The sequence below is a fragment of the Mustela putorius genome, unplaced genomic scaffold, assembly GCF_011764305.1.
Source record: "Mustela putorius furo isolate JIRA1106 unplaced genomic scaffold, ASM1176430v1.1 tig00001451_pilon_pilon_pilon, whole genome shotgun sequence".
Classification (NCBI taxonomy): Eukaryota; Metazoa; Chordata; class Mammalia; order Carnivora; family Mustelidae; genus Mustela; species Mustela putorius.
In genome coordinates, this window is record NW_025421748.1 from 1,697,342 (window position 1) to 1,720,115 (window position 22,774).

The 22,774-nt window shown below is 56.3% G+C and overlaps 1 protein-coding gene and 2 non-coding genes across 4 annotated transcripts in view; 1 reads left to right on the forward strand and 2 right to left on the reverse strand.

The window, feature by feature from the left end:
- Positions 1–2,521: 2,521 nt before the first annotated feature.
- TRNAP-AGG lies at positions 2,522–2,593 on the forward strand. The gene has a single exon. It is a non-coding gene; the product is annotated as a tRNA-Pro (tRNA).
- Positions 2,594–3,105: 512 nt separating this feature from the next.
- On the reverse strand, positions 3,106–3,177 carry TRNAP-CGG. The gene has a single exon. It is a non-coding gene; the product is annotated as a tRNA-Pro (tRNA).
- A 6,650-nt stretch (positions 3,178–9,827) lies between these two features.
- The window catches only part of RCSD1 (RCSD domain containing 1), a 60,061-nt gene continuing 47,114 nt past the window's right edge, over positions 9,828–22,774 (reverse strand). For both annotated transcript variants that reach the window (XM_004779271.3, XM_045087790.1), the window contains 4 exons: positions 19,504–19,575; positions 15,806–16,003; positions 13,243–13,896; positions 9,828–11,560 (listed from right to left, as the gene is read on the reverse strand). In XM_004779271.3, coding sequence (XP_004779328.1) covers positions 11,528–11,560; positions 13,243–13,896; positions 15,806–16,003; positions 19,504–19,575 — 957 coding nt within the window. In that variant the 3' untranslated portion in view covers positions 9,828–11,527. The remainder of the gene's footprint in view (positions 11,561–13,242; positions 13,897–15,805; positions 16,004–19,503; positions 19,576–22,774) is intronic.

The window sequence follows — 22,774 nt, forward strand, 5'->3', positions numbered from 1 at the left end:
ATGCAAGGTAGTTTCTGACCCTGCCATAGAGAGTAAATGGGAAAACAAACAAGCCCCAAACCCCTTGGATTCCAGTCATTATTGTTAGCCCAAGGTCCTTCCTTCTCTTCACAGACCCCTTTCTTCCTCCGGGAAAGTCCCCTTTGCCAGCTAATGTCGTTCAGACAATACAATCCGAATCAGCGAAGACTTCCAGTCAGGTCAGAAGGGTCCTTTTCAAGGACGGCTGCCTCTGAAAAGAAGGGACTCTTTGGGAAGAATTTCCCCTACAGAATCAATAATAAGAGAGAATCATGTGCAGAGGCCTTCTGATAATAGTTATTGACACAGGCCCTTCGCCCTCACAGACCTCCTCCTTCATGGAGCGTACAACAGAGTAGTAAGGAGGGGTTGGCCTTGGGAATTTCTCAGGACTTTTTATCTTTTCTTAATAGGGATAAGATAAGGGGCGCTCAGGGGCGTCTACTGCTGGCAAATAGAGAAGGACCTGGAATTAATGGGACAAAGTAGGGAAGGGTGACAGGCACCCAAATTTCAACCAGATGTTTGGGACCACTTCCGGTATTCTCGGCGGCATTCCTTCCTTCCCTGTCTTTACAGACCTGCTGCTACAGGCATTGGAACACCGTGATCTGTGGGTAGTGATTGCAGGAGGTTCCTGGAACACCAAGAATTTGACTGTTAATGAATAAATATCAGACAGAATAAAAAATGAATCCCAGGCCACCATGAGAAGGGTTTGCCTGAAGCTAAGTCGATTTCATTAATGTTTCTATGGACAGAATGGCTTCATGCAGGAGGAGGGGGGCAAATATTGAAGGTCTGAAAATTCGAATTCCCCAGAGTCTAGCGTTTCTGGGCACCAAACTGGAACAAAAATAATGGGGGTCCTCAGAGAGGTGTCGTCGGTCAAAGTAGACGTGCCAAGGCTTCTTCATTTGCTGTGACTGGGATGAAATGTTTCTCAAGACCCTTCGTGCCCCTGGACACTGTGACATCTCTACTCCAAGGGAGGGCGGTACCCTGGGGGGGTCACGGGCCGTCTTGCTTCTCACCGCGAGTCGGGCCGCCGGCATCTGGAGTTTTGTCACCGTCAGTCCTCGGGCAGCACCGCGAGAGGCGAACGGGACGCTCTGAGGAGCCCGAAGAGTCCAGACAAACTACTCCCCAGTCCCCAGAGAGCGGTACGAGTGAGAAGGAAAATCCTGAAAACAGTCGCAACTACAGCCAATTCCGGGGGGGGGCGGGCAGAGACCCGTTAGTGACCGCGAAGCTCGGGTTCGCCGAAACCTGCGGTGGCTGCGACGGTTCATGGTCCGAGCCGCACTCTCCGGCGTCGCCATTCTCGTGAGAAAGACCACCTCCCCCGAGTCCAGGGCGCTTTCCCCGGGCGCGTCGTGGGGAACAAGCGCGCGGGCTCCGAGCGCCGAGGAGCATCTCCGGGGCGGCTCGCCCTCCTGCCGGGCCGAGGGAGGGCCCCGGACTCCGGCTCCGACGGCCTCGAGCCAAGCCCCCCCGCCGCGGGGAGAGCCGGAGCTCGGCCCTGCCACCGGCGAGCGGCCACCTGCGGGGAGCGAGTTGCGGGCCCGGGTCCGGGGCGCAGGGCAAACCGCCGGGGTCGCGGCCAGAGGAGCGGACGCTGACGCGAAGCCAGTGAGCGAACAGGTCGGTCTCGGGCCGCCCCGCCGCGGCTGCCGGTTGTCCGGGCTGACTTGCTCGCGGGCGGAGGACCGGCACGGGGACGGCTGAGGAACCGGGAACTGACCGTCCTTCAGGGGGCGCCGTGCTCGCGCGGGCGTCAGCGCTACGGGTTCGAGAGAGACCCGGACGCGGGCCCTCCGGACAGACGCGGGACCGCGGACACCGTCGCACAGAGTCACGCGGACGGCAGTGCTAGGGCCGGCGTCGGGTCCCGCAGCGCACGCGGTCGGGCCGTACGCCTGTCCCGCAGCGCACGCGGTCGGGCCGCACGCCGACCCCGCACCACACGCCTGTCCCGCAGCACACGCGGTCGGGCCGCACGTAGGTCCCGCACCACACGCCGATGTGGGTAAAAGGTCTCCGGGAAGGGCAGGGTTCGGGGCCGCTCCCCGAGGAAGGAGACGTCCCCGCTGAGGAGAACCGCTGGAGCGGGAACGCGGAGGCGCGAACTCAGGGCGGGCGGGCGGCGTCTGGACCCTGCGAGACCGTGTAGACGCGAAACCATCCGCGGGAAGCGTCGCTCGCGGGACTGGGTGAGGCCGACTCGGGAACCTTCCTGCCGGAGGACCTTGTCGCAGACGCGCCGCAGCTCGTGAGCCGCGAGGATCCCAGCGTCGCGGCTCCTAGACCGAGAGGCAAGTCGGTCGCGGCTGTGGCGGGACCGCGGCCGCGCTCCGCGTCGGATTCCTGACGGGAAAGCGAGGAGACGCGCGGAGCCGGAGCCGGAAGGACGCGAGCAGCACGCCCGAGCGGCCGCGTGGGGGCGCCGGACCGCGCGGCGCAGCTTCCTCTAGCACGGCCGGGGCTAGCTCGTCACGCCGGCTCGTTGGTCTAGGGGTATGATTCTCGCTTAGGGTGCGAGAGGTCCCGGGTTCAAATCCCGGACGAGCCCTCTTTTCCTCACTCTCGAAATAAAGACGTGCTGCTGCAAGACGCAAAACTGAGACTTTTGGACTCGTGCACACGGTACACCCAAGAGCTGCCGGGACGGACGCAGGGTCGTGGGCAGGGCGCGGGCCCTGCGGAGTCTGAAGGCGCCGCTCCCACCCGGCCGGCACCCGAGACGCGCGCGGGGAGGACCCCGCTCCGGCGCGCGCCGCCCGCCGCTGTGGCTTCGGCACCTGCCCGCCCTCCCCGCGCCGCCGCTCGTCCGCGCCCGCCCGGTGCGGGGCTGAGAGGGGTGGCGCCCGCGCCCGGAGCCTCCTTTCCCCGCGCGCGTGCTCTGGGGGCCGCGGGTCGCGCTGTCCGCCGCAGGCACGGGGACACGCGGCGGCCTCCCGCTTCGCAGCCCCGGAGCAGCGACGGCCCGAGCCCCGGCGCCGCAGTCGTCGTGTCTGTAAACGGGCTGCGTGAGGACGAAAAAAAGCCGCGGACAGCGGAGGGCGTGGCGGGGAGGAAAAGCCTGGGCTCGTCCGGGATTTGAACCCGGGACCTCTCGCACCCGAAGCGAGAATCATACCCCTAGACCAACGAGCCACTCTCGGCAGAGCGGCGCCCGGCGCCTCCCTTCAGCCTGCGCCGCCTCTCGCCGCGCTCCCGCCCGGCCGGCGACGCGTCCTCCGCCCGCACCGCGCGCCCGTCCAGCCGTGCGCCCCGGGGCCCCTCTCGCCGCTCAGCCTGTGGGGTGCGGCCGGTCGCCACCCTGCGCCGCGGCCCACGCTGCACCCGGCTGGGACGGCGCGCGAGGGGCCGCGGCTGCGAGGGCGCCGGCGGGTGCCCGCCTCCGCCCGCGCTCGCTGGGCGCCAGGGGCCTCGTCGAGCGGGCGCAGCCCCCGGTTCGCGCCCTCGGAGGGGAGCCGCGGCTGGAGGCGGCCCAGCGCGCGGGGAGGAAAGCCCAGAGGACGGTGAAGAGAGAACGTCCGCGTCCGCGGTGGGGTCGTCCGCCCCTGCCAGGGCTTGCGGGTGCGGAGCTCAGCGAGGACGTCGGACGTGCTGCTCCCACGTGCTACCGCCCGGCCGCAGCAGAGGGCACGCGGGACGTCGGGGGGCGCGCTGGGAGCCGCGGGAGGTTGGCTAGCGGGACAGGGGCAACGCGGGTCCGGCCGCCCGCGGGAACCCGGAGGACCCGGCGTGCGCGCGCCCCCTGCGGCCGGCGGGAGGGGCCCCGCGGTGGCGGCCCGCCTCCGCCTCAGCCCCGCCTCCACCTGCGGCCCGCCTCCGCCTCAGCCCCGCCTCCGCCTCAGCCCCGCCTCCACCTGCGACCCCGCCTCCGCCTCGGCCCCTCCTGTTGCCCCGCCTCCTCCCCGCCTCCACCTGCGGCCCGCCTCCTTTTGCGGCCCCACCTGCGGCCTCGCCTCCGCCCCGCCTCCACCTGCGACCCCGCCTCCGCCTCGGCCCCTCCTTCGCCCCGCCTCCTCCCCGCCTCCACCTGCGTCCCGCCTCCACTTGCGGCCCCTCCTACGGCCCCGCCTCCTCCCCGCCTCCACCTGCGGCCCGCCTCCGCCCCGACCACCCCAGAGCGGCGGCGGTCCTGGCTCCTGCAGCCGGTTTCTGGACCCCAAGCTTCCTTTCGGCCCCGCTCTGTGGAAGCTGTTGCTGCCTCGCTGTCGGACGGTCCTGCGAGGGTCCGCGCTGGTCTGGCTCCGCACCTTCCACCTGCTTCTCTGCTCTTCCCCGCCCCCTTCCTCCTGAGGCCCGCGGGCACCCGGGGTGTCTCTCGGCGACGGAAGGTCAGGACCCGAGCTCGCGCCCTTGGCGGGGCTGTGAGCGGGGCTAGAGGGGATTTCAGGTGTAAACACCTCAAATCCAACAGCAAAAGCTGAAAAGCCAAGCCTGGCCCCGCTGACATCGCAGAGCCCTAACCCTAACCCCAGCCGCAGCCCCAACCGCAACCCCAACCCTAACCCCATCCCCAACCCTAACCCTAACCCTGGAGCAGGAGGACGTGGCTGGGGAGGGCGGCCGTCCGAGCTAAGCCCTCTGTGCGCTTGGACCACGCGTGGAACTGGACACCCTGCCCTTGTCCGAGACCTCCTCTCCTCCGGAGGCCTCTCCTGCCTCTGCCCGGCCACTCTGCCCGGCCACTTCCCACACCTGCTTTCTTACCCCTTAAGTCGCTCCTAGTGACTTAAACCTGTGCCATCAAGACAACGCGGCAGGACAGCCTAATTCCCCGCAGGCTGCAGAAGGCGCGCCCAGCATTTCATTGGTGTAAGTATTGCTTGACTGGCCCCTCTGTGCGTACACATTTTTCATGTTTTAGGTGATTTTCTGAGGTAATACGGTCAAAAGAGATGACCACCGTGACAACTATTATGGCTCCTGGTGCAATTTCATGCCAATGAACCTAGCTCGGCTGGTTTGCCAGTAAGATGGAAACTGGCTTGGGAGAACAGGACCAGTGGCTCTTGGAGAAGTTGGTAACCCATACTTTATGAACTATTGCTTTTTGTTTTCTTTTTCTTAAATATTTTATTTATTTATTTGACAGAGATCACAAGTAGGCAGAGAGGCAGGCAGAGAGGGGGAGGAGAGGCAGGCTCCCTGCTGAGCAGAGAACCACCCAGGTGCCCCAAAACCCATGCTTTAATATTTTAATTTTATTAAAGGGATCTGGTGGCATCAACGCTTTTGAGAATGGTCGTGATGTTAAAACTACAACCGAAGATAATTTTGACTTGGGGTCAGATGTATGAGTGGAAGATGATGAAGTTAGAGCAGGTCCTGGGGCACCTGGGTGGCTCAGTGGGTTAAGCTGCTGCCTTCAGCTCTGGTCCTGATCTCAGGGCCCTGGGATGGAGCCCCGCATCGGGCTCTCTGCTCAGCAGGGAGCCTGCTTCTCCCTCTCTCTCTGCCTGCCTCTCTGCCCGCTTGTGATCTCTCTCTGTCAAATAAACAAATAGAGTAGGTCCATTAGGAGATGGTTAGAGTAACTCTGGGATGATGTCAGGGTGGAGGCCTTGGAACAGGGAACAATCATTTTCATTCCTATTTTGTAACTAATGTTTGCACGCTCCTGAATTCAGACCCAATCTAGACCCAAGGGGTGCAAACTTTGTTCTGACCTGACGTTAGTCTCCGAAAGTGAGAATCCAATCTGAGCACATGGGTCTGCCATTCAGAGGACTCTTCGGTGACTCGGCACCCAGGACTGGAGTCAGGACTGTGTGCTCAGCCTTATTTGTTGCCCCGGAGGTTAGGCACTAACTGACTTTCAGGCTGCTGAGGTTGTCCTAACTGTCAGATTTGCTTCACCACCACAAGCCATGCCCTGATCCAAACAGAAACTTGAATCTGATTGAGAATGTGTGTCTTTTCCAAACTCCAGCCCAATATCCTATAATAGCTCTAGCTCCTTTTTACTAAAAATATTTCTACATGGTTTCCCTCAATGGTTCTTTTTCTGAGGTCTATCTCATAACTTCCCCTGAATTTTGTAGTCCCTGAATCATCAGAGGTGAATCTTTGGTACTGCCTCAGGTGTTTCTTTTTTCATTCAAAAGTTTTCACTTGATTTAAGTTTTGAGAGTCCTCAAGTTTTGAAGTCCTAAGGTGATCGAAATCTAAGGCTGAGATTGTGGAAAGAACCACGTTCTTCTGGAATACCATTTCCACCAGCGGATCTTATTGCCCCTCTGTTTTATATAGATTCGGTCTTGCTCTGGATGGTATTGGCCGCATAGAAAAGGACAAAAGTGTATAGTTTTCATGATCAGAAGTGGGATTGTTTATGAAGACTCGCTCCAGGTAGTATGTTACAAAAAGGAAAGATGCACAATTACATGTACGGAGAACTTAATTTTGTAACAAGAATTAAAGCAAAAATACATATGCAGATTAAAAAAAACTAGAAAAACTCCATAAAATCTTAATACTAGCTATTTCTTGGTAGGGGAGTTATAAACATGTTTTTTCTTTTTCTTTTTTTTTTTTTAATTTTATTTATTTCTTTGACAGAGACAGATCACAAGTAGGCAGAGAGGCAGGCAGAGAGAGGAGGAAGCAGGCTCCCCGCTGAGCAGAGAGCCTGATGCGGGACTCGATCCCAGGACCCCGAGATCATGACCTGAGCCGAAGGCAGAGGCTTTAACCCACTGAGCCACCCAGGCTCCCAAACATGTTTTTTCTTAATTATTTTTCTTTTCCTCCACAGATTTTCTAAAATAAAGATGTATTGCTTTTATAATAAGAAAAAATAAGGATAATTAACTCCTTTAAATTACACTTTATTTATTTATTTTTAAAGATTTCATTTTTTTATCTGATAGAGAGAGAGCACAAGCAGGGTCCCCGATGAGCAGGGAGCCTGATGTGAGACTCAATCCCAAGACACTGGGATCATGACCTGAGCTGAAGTCAGACACTTATCAACTGAGCCACCCAGGCACCCTAAATCATACCTTAAGAACTCTGCGTTTCTTTGTGCTTGGTAAAAGAAAAGAGACACAGACTCTGAGGCAGTGTAAAACAGGCCCTTTTGATTTTTCAGCCCAGCTCCTTCTGGAGTTCGTCAGTAAAGCTATTATGGTCACTCCTGAGGGGGCTGGTGCAGCCATGATGGGACTGAGTTCCTGGAGCCATCCAGCACCCATGGGTTCCTTGGTCCATCCAGCGGTAACAACTAATGTCAGGGCTCCTACTGTTTTCTTGAGCACCAACCGTACATCGTCATTCTAGAGTCTTCTTTGAACGCTTGCTTAAGTGCAATCCAGTCCACTTACTCTTTTAAAAAGAACTGGTTGAGAAGTGTGATAACTGACATTACAGGTTTGCCTAAATTCAAGTAATTTTCTCAGATTTTTATGTAAAATGACACCTTGAAGGGCCAGAATCATTACTTACAGGAGTAGCTGGTGGGGGTGGGGGGGCTTGCTTGTTTTGACCCCTTCCTTCTGCATCCTGTTTTCCTCCTAGCCCCTCCCTGGCACTGCAAGGACCAGCGTGTTACAGCTCCCACGGAGAAGGCCACAGCTTTCCAGGATTAGAAGGAGTAAGAAGTCTTTATGCTCTGGTTCTGGAGGTCGGTGGCTTTACCCAGGCTCCCTTTTCACTGAGAAGTACACAACGTTTACATTGTCTCCTCCTCCGGAGTCTCAAAGAGCCATGGTTTCCTGCCCGTCTGGGCACAGCGGAGCCTCTCTGGAATTCCACAGCTCCCCAGGGATCTGAGGGCAGTGCTGGAGCACAAGTCTTCTCGGCAACCATAGCCACTCTGTCCAGGACGTCACTGGGCTGAGTGGGAGCCTGGGTTGTCCCAAGCAAGATTGGGAAGTCAGAAAATTCTGTCTCCTGCCCCTAGACTTTTCTAGCATTCTGCTCCTACTATGTTTACCTGGCCCATAAGCACAACGTTGATGAGATCTTGCTGAGGGGTCAAACAAAATTTAATGTTTTAGTAAACCATGCAATAGTAGATTGGTGTGTCTGGGATTGCGCTGTTGGACACATCTGTTGCTGTGTTTTTTAGATCTTCCAGAATAATTTCCTTTGGTAACAGCACCCCATTGGACACCCACTGTCCTCAGTCACAGTCCTTGCAGACTGCACAGGAGTGGCTAACCTAGCCCTTAGCGCCGGAGGTCACACGACCCAGGCCTGGCCGGTCTGATCTCCGCAGCTTCTCAGTCGTAAAGGCTGGTTCCAGTATGAACATGTGATCCACACAGGGTTTATAGAAATCCTTTGTAGGTTTTCTTTCCCCGGTGCTATTGGGAAAGAATAAGCTCTTTCCATTGGGCTTATAGGCTGTGAAGGGCCTGCTTGGGAGATACGGCCAACACAGAGGAAAGCAGAGACCAAAAAACAAAGCGAGCCTTCTGATATTGCTTGAGTATTGTATTTAGGCCTATCCACGGGTTTTTAACTTATATTATTCAGTATGTAGGGAGGGAGAGAGAGAGAGAGATTCATAGATAGATACAGTTTTCTGTGTGTTTTTTTTTAAGACTTTATTTATTTATTTATTTGACAGACGGAGATCATAAGTAGGCAGAGAGGCAGGGAGAGAGAGGAGGAAGCAGGCTCCACTAGCTGAGCAGAGAGCCCGACTCGGGGCTCGATCCTAGGACCCTGAGATCATGACCTGAGCCGAAAGCAGAGGCTCGACCCACTGAGCCACCCAGGCGCCCCCAGTTTTCTGGATTTTATCGGCCAGTTGAAGTTGGGTTTCTTTCATTAGCAACAGCAGGTCCTCATTCATCAACTCTGTTACACAGTCACGTGGCCAAGAGTGTCTCGTCAAAGGAGGTGATGAACTACTGGCTGCCTGTCCACTAATTTAACCCTTTGTTAGACATATGTTTTTTGAGGGTCTAGTTGACTGGCAAACCAAGCTTTGTCCAGGGGCAGCTCAGGGAGGACAGTGGAGGCCCCTGGGCTTCCTGTGGTCACCTGGTTACTTGTCCCACATGTTGCTGAAACCATGGAACAGCCTCAGATCAAATACTGGCATCTCCCTTCAAAGCATTCAGGGTTTTTGTTTTTCTTGCTCCCTTTCTGGAGAAAGGAAAGACACAGTATGCAAATCAAGCCGAAGACAGAGGCAGAGGAGGAACACAACACCTCTGACTCCTCTCTCCAGCCTTGTAGCTGTGAAGAAATCCGTGTTTTTCCTTCAAGCCTATCAGGGAAGCCTGAACCAAACCAAGTCTTCCTGGCCCGGGGATGGCTTTGTGCTAACTAAGACACAAATGGATTTCTCGGATTCCCAATTTTGAAATTCCAGATCTGCAAATGCAACACGTCACATAATCGCAGTTGCTTCGGGAAGGATGGTGACCCACGGCAGGACAGCCTCGGAATCCAGACAGTTTGAGCTCTTCGTGAATCCCGCACCCACGGCCCACAGCCCGGGAAAGGGCCTCGGACTTCTCACAAGGTAGATCCAATAACGTGAGCATTAGGAACTGCGCCGGTAGAAAATCATTCTGACCCCATTACGGCTGCTCCTCTGGGGTCCCATTCTTGTCATTATGCATTGTTCCTTAACCACCTGCTGCTGTAGCTGTCATGCCTCCAGACAAAAGATTGTTTTGTTCTCACAGCTACATCCCAGGCTGCCTGGCCTATTCCTTTTTCAAGTAAAGGAAAGTGGCAGGTGTCCCTTCTTTTGTCACACATGCTCACAAACACGCACACATTCACTAAACTCTGGCCCAGATGTGTGTGTCATAAACAACCCAAAGACATACGTAAATAAAATCATGTATTGTTTAGGGGGTAACACATCTCTGTTGGTATAGATGGACGGGCAGATAGGAGAGGGACAGGTACAGACGGGTGGACGGGGGAGGGAGCGATAGCTAAGGGTTATGTGGACCTCAAAATAACTGGAACACACCTAGCTCCGAAATCCTGCTAAAACATAAAACTTAAAATTTCGGGCTTAACTGAGTTACAAGGTCTAGAAAATGCTTGTATTTTTAAAAGTTTTGAAAAAACTTTTGGAAAAAAAAATCTTTGAAAAAATATATATCCCAAGTACGAACACTATCTGGAGTTAGGAAAACGGTCCTAGGAGCCTGTACTGTACTATAAAACTGTACTGAGACCGCTGAGGTACCGGCAGGGACAGAGGCCTTTTTGTCTGGGACATGGTTTCTGAAGTCAGGGTAGGAGGCTGCCGGACGGACCTTCAGAGAAACAGCTGCTCCGTCTACCACATCAGCGCAACGAGACGCTGAAACCCTCCACCCCGGATGAGAACCAACACCAAAGATTAACCGAGTATTTGGATAAACAGCTATGCATCAGGAGGGGAGAGGAAATGGCCCCTGCTCCTTGCAAAGCCCCTTGCACTTTCCACACCGAACATTAAAGCCAGAGCAACCCGTTGAGAAGAGGCTGAAAACCCAGGCCCCCCAATCCCATCCGGAAAGGGAGCCTGGGCTTTGATTCAAGAGCAGCTTCCCAGGGAAGGTAGGAATATGTCTTTGTCCTGTACCTTTCAAAACAGATGCGCCAGCACCTCCCAGGAAGCACCTACTCCAGGCTCAAGGACGTCTTGCAGAACTGCACATTTCCTCCCCAAGATGTGTCAGAGGGCGGGCATTGTTAAGGTCTCCCCACTCTGCCCTCAGGGTGAGGAAAGGCAGCGCGTGCAGAACCGTGACACCTCGCATCTGCTTCTCTGGATCTGCCCGTCTCCACCTCCTCCTCCCCTGGGAAGAGCGTGGGCTGAGCCTGTCCCCTCCCTGGGTACCACAGACTGGAAAAGTCCCGGACAGCAAAGGTTCCTAATACATATTTTTAAATGGTGCAGTAAGTACCGCTTCCAGGCCAATGTTTTAAAAATTGGTTGGCCGGTTCCCATGTGGAAAAAGCTGAGAGGTTGTCTCGGGGTCTCCACAATTTAAGCTTTTCCATAGCCGAGGTCTTCTGTAACTGACGGGACTTCTATTTCAGCAACAGTCTTTGCTTTTGTTTCCACCCACCTGAAATCAGTTTTTACTCACATCTGAGAATCATAAAAAGTTCAGAGCGTTAAAAAGGCTATTGCTTTGCACAAAACAAAATCTGAGAAGCTAAGTCAGAATCCAGTTCTGAGGTCAGCCGCAGGGACAGGTGGGTGCAGTAGGAGCCAGGCCCCCAGGTTGGCGAGGCTTCCGGGGAGCTGTCCCCACAGTAAACTGTTCTAAGTTTTTGTTTTTTTTCTTAAACCAAGTCCATTGAGACACGAACTCAAGGTGATGCAAGGCTGCCGGCCTTTGACTGATCTCTACCTGCGGGAGAATGTCAGCGTGGAGGCCTAGAAACAGCGTGGTCTGTCTCGGGCCGCTCCAGACCCTCCACGAGCTCTGCGTCGGTGATGGCTTCATTGGCTGCTACTCTTGTTGCTCCTTTGAAAGAGGCGTCTCCGGCAGCCACATCACTAGGCACGGTGAGCTCCTCACATCTTAGTGTCCTGGACAGGGGGGTTATCCTGCAAACACAGGAGGAACAGATGAGTTGGGAAGACAGTGGGGGACATCCTGATGCTCGGCAGATGTCCTTGGGGACAGCGGACCCAGCAAGAATGTAACACGAGCGGCAGTGGCAGTGGCGACAACGCGGTGTGCTCCACAGCACCGGCTCCTTTATTCCTCACAAAAGCAAGACACGTTAGATACTCTGTTAGCTCCGTTCCGCAGGTGGAGCCGTGAAGGCACAGGAGGGTCAAGTGGCTTCCCCTAGGTCACACAGCTAGGAAGTCGCGGAGTCAGGATTTAACCTTCAACTATTAGGTGACTTCGCCTGCTCCTTGACGCCCGGCTCCCGCGCCCTTGCCGCGCTGGCTTCCCACCTACGCATCCACTCTCGCTCCGTCTCATCCTCCCGCTCCACTGCTTCAGAAGTTTTGGTGGCGTAAAAGTGGGAAAAGAACACAACCCAAAACCGAAGGTGGATGCTCTAACAAAAGGGAAAATCGCTGTTCAGTCAACATTCAACCCAAAGCATGACTTCTGGCTCCTTCCGGGCTGCGGCTGCACCACGCCTCAGACCATGGGGTCTCTGGCTGGAAGCAGAGACATTTACGAGAGTGTCCTCGGCATGTGACCACGGCCTGGGCCCTGGGCCACCGGAACGCGCTGTGCTGAGTGTAAGCGACTGCAGGGGTCCCTGCGGCTGTCTCACTGGAGCGGTTGGGGGACGCCTGCGGAGGACATGGAGGTAGTGGGGCGGTTTCGAGGCGGCACCAAGGGAAATCTCCACTGGGGGTGTAGGTGTCAATGGAGGAGGCCACGGCAGGATACATGGGCTGGTGCCTTGCCTCTCCTGGGGCGGTGGGTGCTGGAGGCCGGCTGGAGGCGTGGGCGCCGTGATGGCGGGGAGGGAAAGTTGGGAGAAAGTTCAGCACGGAGAGGAACAGGAACTCGATTTTCCAATGTGTGGTATCAAAGCGTCTGGGGCAGGAGCATAGACCTTGAGATGCTGTTTTCAGGAAGAGGAATTGGGTGCTACTGTGTAGGGCAGGTCTGGAGACCAGGAATCCCGGTGGTGGGGGTGAGTCTGACTGTAGAGGTAAGGAAGGGGCCATGACAGTGGAGCAGCAGGAGGTAAAGCCCCTAAGGCCTGGGGCTGCCGAGACAGGGATGTGGAAGGCACGTGGGCACCTCGTGAGCAGCAATGGGCGACAGTAACAAAGGAACGTGCAGTTTCAGCTCAACACAAGTGAAGGGGCTGCTGAAGGGCCAGGAAGGGGGGTGGGCAGGGCCGAGGGACCCCCTGCCTCTGTGCCCTTGTGTCCGCCACAAAGCCTCCTCCTCGAATGGCCCCACTCGAATGCCATCTTCACCCCGAAGCTTCTCCAGCCTCCTCCCACACGCTACACATGCACATGCACACACACACGCACACACGGTTTCCCCCTTGCTTGTGCTTTGGGCTTCCCCAGGGAACCCCCTGCCCAGGGCCACACTCTGCTTTCCTTAGCGTGTCCAAGGAGCTGCTGGTCTCCCGGGCTTCCTGGGTCTGCTTCCCTTTCCTGTGTCTCTGTCCCCTCACCATCCACAATGGGCTGTCAATCCGGGGCCTTTTTTCTGCCCAACTGAGCTGATTTGTGAGGACGCATAAGCAGACACACTCGAGCCCTGGCCGCCTCCTGGCATCGTGCAGGCCGCTTACCTCTGTCTCGGGGGCCTCCTCGCTGGGGCAGCAGCCTGGCTCCAGAACGGCCCCTGCCTCGTCCTTTTCCTCGCCTTTGCCCTGCTCCGGGATGTGGGGGACCTCCGCCCCCCGGGGAGGGCCTGCTGGGGCCTCCCCCGCAGCGCCCTCTGCCGACCCCGCTGCGTCTCGGCTCTGTCTGGGCTCATCGTCTTCCTTTGCTGCCGTCGCCTCCTTTGCCTCCCTCTTTTCTGTCTCTTCTTTTCCTTCTGTGGGGCTCCTGCGACCATTCTCGGCCTCCGGGTTGGAGGCTTGGCCTGGCGGGACAGCCTCCCCTGTGGCTGGACGTGGGCTGGCCTCCTTGTCAGAGCCCCCCACGGCCTTCTGGGGCGGCTGCGCGTCATCCACGGCCTGGCCCTTCTCCTGCCTCTCCGCTCGGCTGGACGTCCTCCTCAGAGGAGGCTTCTCCCGGGCCCCCGCCGGCCCCTCGCCGGGAGGAGGAGAACCCAGGGCCTCACTGTGGGGTGGGAACACCTCGTCCCCATTCTCTTCCTTGGCACCATTCTCCTGGGATGACGCGGGGGCCCTGAGGTCGGCCAGGTCCCCACAGTCTGACTGGGACCTCCGGAATCGCCTGGAGGGAGGGCGCCTTTTTATGGAGCCCTTCGTCCGCACCTGGAAGAGCATGAGGAGAAGTTAGTCGCGGCCCGTGAGAAGGGCCAAGCGGACGGCGTGTCTTCCGATGTCAGTCTGCGGCTTCCTCAGCCGGCCCCCAAGGGCCCTTGACTTTCCAGGAAAACGGACCCCTGCGTGCTGGGTATCTGGGGTTGTGAAGTCACAGCTGACCTGTAGGTTTTTGCCTCATAAAGATGCAAATGCTTTCCATCCACTAAAAACGATAACCTTCATTATCCTGTAAAACATTAATCTGTTCGGTGTCGAATTTAGCAATTTAATACCAACATTTTTTTTTAGCTGCCTATAAATAACCAGGTCTTTGAGGTTCTTTGCATGAGCTTTTCCATATTACAGGTTTCCTCACAAATGGACGAGCTGAGTAAAATCAATGTCTGTTTTTTATAAGAGTCATGTTTTAACATTTAGGACCTTTTACTTTGACCCAGGTGAACCCAACAGACAAGAGCATTAGGGGTCTGCAGCTGGCCTAGCCCTGCTCAGGGACCTCATGGGGACAGAGCCGCACAGCCGGTGACCAGCTTCGCCCCCTTCCCCAGCCTGGCCCCCCCAGCCCTCTGCAGAGCTGGCTAATCCCGGGAAAGCTGCACGCCCTCTCTTTCCTGGGCTCCGGTCCACCAGGAGCAGAAGGCTTAGGACCGTCCAGTGGAGCCGTGTGACAATCCTGTCCGGTCCGGGAAGTGTGTGTGCCTCCCGGTCACTCGGGCCTCATCTAGGCCCAGTGGACTTTGCCAGAAGCGCGGTGGAAATGTTTATGTGGATGCCCTGCTTTATGCAAGTGTTGTGTCCTTTAAAATTTTATATGTAGATGAGATCTTATTTCATAAACCTTTAATCTTATTCTTGTAGGGCTTCCCAGGCCCTTTCCTGAGACCATGGTGCTGCCAGCCCTTTAGGTTATCAAGGCCTGGCCCTGACGTCACAGCAGGGTCCCTGCTGCCCTCAGAAGGCTAAAGCACCCCCTCTCCCTCATCAAAACCAGGTGGCAGCCCTCCCTCCCGGCCCCGCCCCTCCCTCTGCACGTCTCCCTGGTGAGCATCCCATGAAGAGAGGAGGCTCTGCCCTGGGTTCCTCTCTGCTGACAGGGGTCTTTCCATTACCCTGAGCTGGAGGATCTCTGCTCTATCCCCAGCCCGCAGGCTCAAGACTTAGCATCTGTTTGTTTCCCTGGGTTCTACCTGTTTCTACCCATTTGATTTTTCCCCATGAATTTTCTGAAATGGCCCGGAAGACCCCACTCTTTCCATCCATTTCTTTAAAGTTCTATCCATTTGCCATCCCCAGGCCTCAGATCCCTTTATGTTGGCCCCTGCCGGGCTCTGGCCCCAATTTTCTGGGCACCGCCCGGACAGTGCTGGACTGGAGCTCCGATTCTTACCGTGTCCAGTAGGGCCGAGGGTCTGATATAGGAAAACTCTCTCACTATCATGGCAGCATCTACAGAAATGGGCCCCACGTCCTTTTGTGCAAAGGGTACAGTTTGGATGTTCTTTCAACGGAGCAAGTTGCAGGAAGAGGGGGCACCAGAGTCGCGTGTTTCGGAACCCTCACAACCCTGCCCACCCACTGTGTGGGTCACTGATCAGGCCTTCAGACTTTTCTCAGTTTTTGTCACAACAGTCTGAGCAGCTGGGACCTGTCCTGAACCCTCTGCCCTCTCTCCACAGAGATGGAGTGCTCCATCCCCCAGGCGGCCCTCCGGGTGATGGGCACAGCTCTGGGAGACGATATAGGAGGCAGGTGAGCGGGAGCCACAGGAAAAGTTTCCTCCTGTTGAAAGGCAGCTCTGAGTAGAGTGCCAGCGTCCTCAGGGCAGAGACTCGAGACCATCCTGCCCATCTCTTCAGAGGAGCCCCACGCTCCCCAGGGCTCCGGGCCCAGACACTACCTTGTTGAAACAGGGCAGACGGCTCCCTTCGGGAGGCTGGTCAAAGCTCACGGGCACGTCCTCGGGCTCCTGAGACCGCACGCCAGGGCTGCTGGGAGTGGAGGGTGGGCTCTGGAACGGTGACACCACGGCCTTGAGCCCAGGACTCTTGGGCGAGGCCCCAGGCAGCAGGGCCGCTGGGTCGAAAGCTAAATTGGCCTGCCGAGAAAAGGGGAGGCTTGTTAAATAGCGGTGGGGGACCACGAGCGCTTCTTCTGGAGCTTGCTGGGCATGTGGGCCTGGAACCGGTGGGGACCAATCACAGGTGACACGAGGCTTACGTGTTGCTTCCTAACCAAGTATCCACCATCCCAAGTGTGCGTGTCATGTCCCGGGCCCGGAAGCAGTGCCCACGAGAGCTGTCTCCTGCTCCCTGACTGACCACAGGCTGCGTTCCAGAATACCCTGAAAGTGCTGATTTGGATCCAACAAAAATGCCACGGAACAGCCCCAGCTTAGAGACGAGGAAGCAGAAATGGCAACTACCAGCATGTGCAGACACACAGTGTCGCAGCAGGTCCACCTCTTGGTCCCCGTTCTCGAGGGAGCCCCTCGCAGTCCCTGCTTCCCGAACGCCGACTATTTGCTGGCACACAGCAGCCCTACACGGTCCATTTTGTTCTTGTGTCCATCAGGAAAGTGGCCGCAGAGCCTGCCCTGGGATTCAAGCCAGGCTGGCTTGTCCCTCAAGGCTTGCTGGTAGATGGCCAGAGGGGTGCACACAGCAGGCGGCCCAGCCCTTCTGAGAGGGGCTCGTGGACCAGACACCAGTGTGGGTGCCCCAGGGCCATCGCGGGGCAGGGAAAACCAGGCTCAGATGAATTCGGAGGGCAACACGAGGGAAGGTGACCTAAAGGGAACTGAGGCCTCAGGGAGCCAGGAGTTGGGCTGGCGGAGGGGCAGGGAGGCCCAGCTCCATCCCACGGCTATGGAGAAGGCCGTGGTGCCCGACGGCTGTGTGGTCTGCGGTCCGCGCTACGGGCACTCCTTCTAGCTCTGTCACCCTCTGGGTCCCCCAACCCTTGCACAGACGTCTTCCAGACCAGCAGACAGCAGGGAAGCCTGACAGGGAGGGGACAGATGGCTCAGGGGAAGCCGTCCACACAGACAGAGAGGTCTGCGAAACTCGGGTCTTCCTCCTAACAGCTGTCTGATCTCCACTGAGTCCAGTAAGTAGCCGGAGTCTCGGGTTCTTTCTTTGTCCAAACTGGTTAGCTGCCCGCCAGAGTCCTCTCTGACCTGGTCCCGTTGCTGTGTCCTGCCACCACCCGCCCCTCCCTCCAGAGCTGTGCGGGTGCTCCCTTCCTCCTGCCAGAGCTCTGCTGGTTTGGAGAACCCCTGTGTGTGCTTTAGGACCCGCAGACGACACGGAGTTACTCATGTCTAGGAAAGTGTCAGTATGTTCGACTGTGATTTGAAGAAAGAACTTGTAACACGGACAGGCTGAGTCCTGGTAAGAATGAAAAACAGAAAAGTTACATAGCAACGCCGTGAGCCCGAGCCTTGCCCGAAAGCAGCAAGGAGCACCAAGGGACAGGCCCGGTGACAGGGCTTCAGGGTGGGGCGTTAGAGCTTTGATGTCTCCCTCCCCGCCCAAGTTCAAGCTGGAAGTTCCGCCTCTAAGACTGCTTGCAAATAAAATACATCTCGCTGGCCAGCAGGAAACCTGAACTTTGAATCATGGACTACCCCTGGGAGGAAAATCCATACTCCGTACTCATCTAATAGAATATTTGGATGAAAAGTCTAGTGGATGATGCATTTCTTAGAGTTCTTGGCTCCCCCTGCCCCCTCCCCTTTCTAACAAAATAAGGCTCCTATGGGATCTGGCCAAATTGTCATCCTGTTGCTGACATTCTTAATGAGGTAGAATGATTAGCGATCACAGCCTTATTCTCAGTTGCTTGCTTCCCAGAGAGACTCCTTAAAGATGGGGAAGGGAAGGAGAACAGCCCTGGGGGCACAGAGCCCGTGGGAACGAATTTCTGGCATTCGGATGGGGGTGGGGAGGCAAGGGTGCAGGTCCTGGGCTACCCTGTACTCGGGCATGGTGTGCGCATCTGGAGACCCTTCTGAGATCCTCCTTATGAACATGGGACCCTGGCAGCCTCCTGTGTGGCAGGCGGCTCCCACTCCTCCCTTGGAGCTGGAATGCAATCAGGGCTTCTCGGTAGGAATTCAACGTCAGGGGAGCCCCCTCACACCCTGCGCAGGGTGGGCTCACGGCCAGAAACTGGAGATGCTTTGCTTAACCCCAAACCAGGCGGGGGGCCAAATCCCTGGGCTCTCCCAGAGGTGGAGGCAGGAGCTGTGGCTACTCGTCTCGACACATCCCTCATAACGGCTTTGGGGTGAGGCTGATGAGCTGGTTTTCCCAGACGGGCCCGGACAGGAGGGTGCGGAGCACGAAGGCCTGGCTGCTCTGCTGGGTGCCCAGGCAGAGACCGTGGTGAAAGCCAGGAAGCCTCCACAGGCCCGGCCAAGACCGATGCCAACCTTCCTCTTAGCTTTAGCTCATGCTGTTCCCACAACGGGAGCACCTTCCTCCTTCCTTTCCAGCCTCCCATCCTTGAGAACCAACTCAGGGTCTAGGCATTTCATAAAGCCTTCATTAACTACCCCTGCCCACTCTAGTCCTCTCTTGTTCTAAAGTTCTAGAGCCGTGTTCTGACCTGGGATGGGGAGGGTGTCCCAGGAGATATCTGCTGCTGCCTAGAGATGGTTCCCATCGTCACAAGTGCTGGTGCCTCTAGCGGGTAGGGACCAGGGATGCTGTTAAGCATCTTGGAATGCAGAAGGCAGTGCCCTGCCACAACATGCCCCCGGGGCCTCAGTGTTGCCAGGTAGAGAAACCCCAGTCTGGAGCAGCAGGAGTTGGGCGGCTAACACAACGTAGATCTGTATGTCATCTGTTGTATCATGCGTGGATGTCTTGTCTCACCCCAAAAGACCGTGGGCTCAAGGTCAGTGCCACACGGTTCATTTACCCCCCAGGACAGACAGCCAGCTATGGGCACAGTAGCGAGGGCTACAAGGTGATGGGGGGTGGTGCAGGCTGTACTAACGACAGATTTGGGCAAATCCACGCAATGTCCAGCCGCGGAGGTTCCGTTCTGTGTGAGACTGAAATGGTTTGTGGGGGCATTCAGGTCTTGGGGGAGAGGACTTGGCTAGTCCTGGAGCATTTCTTGCGCTATCATGTTTTTTTTCTTTTTCTTTTTTTTTTTTTAAGATTTTTATTTATTTGACAGAAATCACAAGTAGGCAGAGAGGCAAGCAGAGAGAGAGAGAGGAGGAAGCAGGCTCCCTGCCGAGCAGAGAGCCCAATGCGGGACTCGATCTCAGAACCCTGAGATCATGATCTGAGCTGAAGGCAGAGGTTTAACCCACTGAGCCACCCAGGTGCCCATGTCTTTTGCTAGACTCTCGGGCCACCCCGTTATCCACCAACCCTTAGCTGTTAAGTACGGAGCTCGTGCTTGGTGGGATCTATAGTTTGGCCCTTTGTCCCGAGACAGAACTCATCCTTCGTAGCCGGTTAGCAGAGATCAAGTCTTCAGGTGACAGCAGGTCCTACCCTCAGGAGCCCCAGAGGCATGTGGATGTCGGATAAGAGATGGGGGCATCAGAGTAGCCACGGGGAACCATTCTACGCTTACCTGGAGCTTCTCGATCAGAGGCGAGCTCTTCACCTTGATTTTAGGAGGATGGCTTGCACTGGGCGGTGATTTCTATAGAGCAAACGGACCAAAACAACCAAATGAGCGAGCCGCAGGGAGGTGGCATTCTGGCGGAGCTCGCAAGGCACAGGGGCAGGAGCTGGTTTCACCACTTTCCCACTTAGCCTCAGCTCCGCACTTCCCGCGCCAGGCCTGTGCCAGCCTAGGCTCCCCTCCACACGCCCCCCATCTCACAGCCAGCAAGAGCACTTGCACCTGTGAATCAGAGCTGGCAGGACAGACTCCGAAACACAAGAGGCCTCCTGCCCCAGGAAGGAAGACCTCAAGGTCATGAAGCGAGAACAGACTATGTCGGAGGGCACAAGAGCTTCACCTCATGACCTTCAACAACGTGAGCCCACAGGGAGGGAATTCTGAAGAGAAAAGGCAAAATGACCATTTGTTCTGTTTGCACAAACAAAACCACAACTACAGACCAAAGCTGAAACGTCACAGAGGCACAACCGAAATCTCTCCCTTGAACTAATGATATTTTTGGAAAAATCCGACCCGTGTTTTAATTATCGATCGTCGTTCTCCAGAACATTGGCACTTCATCCTGATGAAGCAGACGCCGATCCCTGCCACCTTCGGGCATCGCGCTGGTTCTAGGAAGAGTGTGACTTGGCGTCTGGCCGTGGACGCAGCCAGCGGCTGACACATACGTGGAAAACCACCAAACTTTCCACCAGCTGGAGATGTTTTTGTAATGAACGTACTTCAGGAATCTCATCTGTAGTTTATTTTATTTAAAAAATGGACTCCTGGGGCGCCTGGGTGGCTCAGTGGGTTAAAGCCTCTGCCTTCAGCTCAGGTCATGATCCCAGGTCCTGGGATCGAGTCCCGCATCGGGTTCTCTGCCCCGCAGGGAGTCTGCTTCCCTCTCTCTCTGCCTGCCTCTCTGCCTACTTGTGATCTCTCTGTCAAATAAATAAATAAAATCTTAAAAAAAAAATGGACTCCTTGTTTTGTGTCACATCCCTGTCACTTGAGTCTGGGTCCCCTGATATATGGGTCCCAACTCGGAGTGAAGACAGTGGCGTGATGGTGACGGCGAGGCGCCGTGTGGTGTAGCAGAGGCCGGGGCAGGATTCGGACTCGTCCACAGTTTGGAGACCCCACATGCGTTTCCTGCCCCCATGTGCTAGTTCACCTGCATCATAAAGAGGAGCGGCACCCACCTCTTGGAGGGGGTCTGAGGTATTTATTAACAGGATAATTGTACGTTAGTAATGGAAGGAGGAAGACTTACTCAGGCGAACTCCTTGGGACCTTTTTAAGGTCTCACATTGAGAGAGAGGGGCTGGGCTGGTTCAGTTTCCAGCTGGCACTCGGGTGCCCTGGCCTCAGCCTGACAACTAAGACCCAGGCAGGCAGGTTAGTATAAATGATTCTGGGGCGCCTGGGCGCCTTAGTCGGTGAAAAGTCCACCTTCGGCTCAGGTCTTGATCCCGGGGTCCTGGGATGGAGCCCGAGCCTGAGCTTCCACTCAGCAGGGAGTCTGCTTCTCCCTCTGCCCTTTCCCCCTGCTCATGTCCTCTCTGTCAAACACATAGTAAGATCTTTAAGAAAACAATGATTCTAAGGACACCTCCAGTGCGAAGAAGGTGCCTTTGGTCCCATGAGTTCACCCTGTCAGACATTCCCACAGCAGCCGTGCAAGGAGCCACGTGTCCCTGATGAGGGCAAAGAGCTTCCAGACCCAGATCAGTCGGTTTTGATTTCTGGGCTTTACGGTGAAATGTCACAGGAGCCGTTGTTTCTGAAGAGACTGTTTTGGGAACCGCAGCAAGGGTTTTGCTGACAAAGCTCACTTTGTGTCGTATCAGAAACTTCTCTTCCCCGGACGACCACTATCTTCATGAGAGAGGGGACTTTGGATGACAGCAGCCCCTGTGCTGTAGGACCGCTGGGAACCCAGCCCAGGCTCCCAGCCCATGGTCTTTTGACTTGGGCCGCAGAGTGGGAAGACGCGGGCGCCGCGGCCAGTGCAGTTCCCGGACACGGCAGCAGGGGACAGCATTCCCCCCGCCGTCTAACACAGGGCTCCATCTTCCCTGGAGCTCAGGCTCTGAACAGAAGTATGTACGTCTACATGTGACGTTCCTAGAAGGTCTAGAAATTGTGGAGCTGATTTTTCAGCTGGGAGAGCTTTTCATCCTTTCTCTGGCAGAGGGTTTGGCCAACTAGTCTTGTGGCTGGAGGGGCAGCAGTGACGAAGCAGTGAGGAGACCCTGCCCGCCCTGAGCAGTGCCCTGACTGGAGCCCTCCCTCGAGCCCCATGCCCCCAGGCTTCGGGAACTCAGTTCCTGCAGGCAGCAGCCTCCCTCCCGCCTGGCCAGTCAAAGCGGCTGGTTCTTTTTATTTCCCCTGATCACCCCGGTGACAAGATGTCATTGGTCCTGGAAGCAATGTCCTTCCTACGTGCAAGCAGCCTGCCACTTCTACTTCAGGCAAGGTTATCCTTCTAAACTCCGCTCTCCTACTCGTCCAGCCCTTGGCTCTTAGAGGCCGTCTCTCTGCTGGGCAGTCCCCCAGGGGCTGAGCCTGGAGACCGGTTTCTCCCAGAGCCGCTGAACTAACCTGACTCGCTCTGCTTTTATTCCAGGGAATAAAACGTCCCCGTCCAGCCCCTGTCATCTGTCTGGCTAGTGTTCGTGTCCCGTTTCACAAATAAGGAAGCAGGCTCAGTGCAAGACAGGGGCTTCCCCAGGGCTGAGCCCGGATCATGGGGGGCAGCCTCAGGTAGGCTCCTAAGGGCCACAGCCACAGACACCAAGCCCAAGGGCTGAGAGTCACCAGGAGAAGCTGACCCTCCGTAAAGAGAAGTCGTTGGCATGTATCTGGTCATAGCACTGGCTAGTAACTCCTTGAGGCCACAGAATCATAATACTGGTGTTTGAAGAAATTCCAAAAATCCTCAGTTTTTAAAAACCGTGTTTCTTGGGGTTCCCATTCCAGAAAGAGACCCTTGTGCAGGGCCTGGGGGAGTAACCTCAGAGCAGTAACCTCTAGGTGCCCCCACCCTCCTAGACTGGCAGCAGCAGCGCATTTCCGCTTTCTCTGATGGGCCTCCGCCTATAAGCCGGTGGGAAAGGTTTGAAACTGTCTCTGTCCTCCACACATTCACGACCACAGGCGCTCAAGGTCACACGGGCAGCGCGTGTCCATTATCAGGTTGCTGGTCCCCAGAACGGAAGGAGAGAGGTGG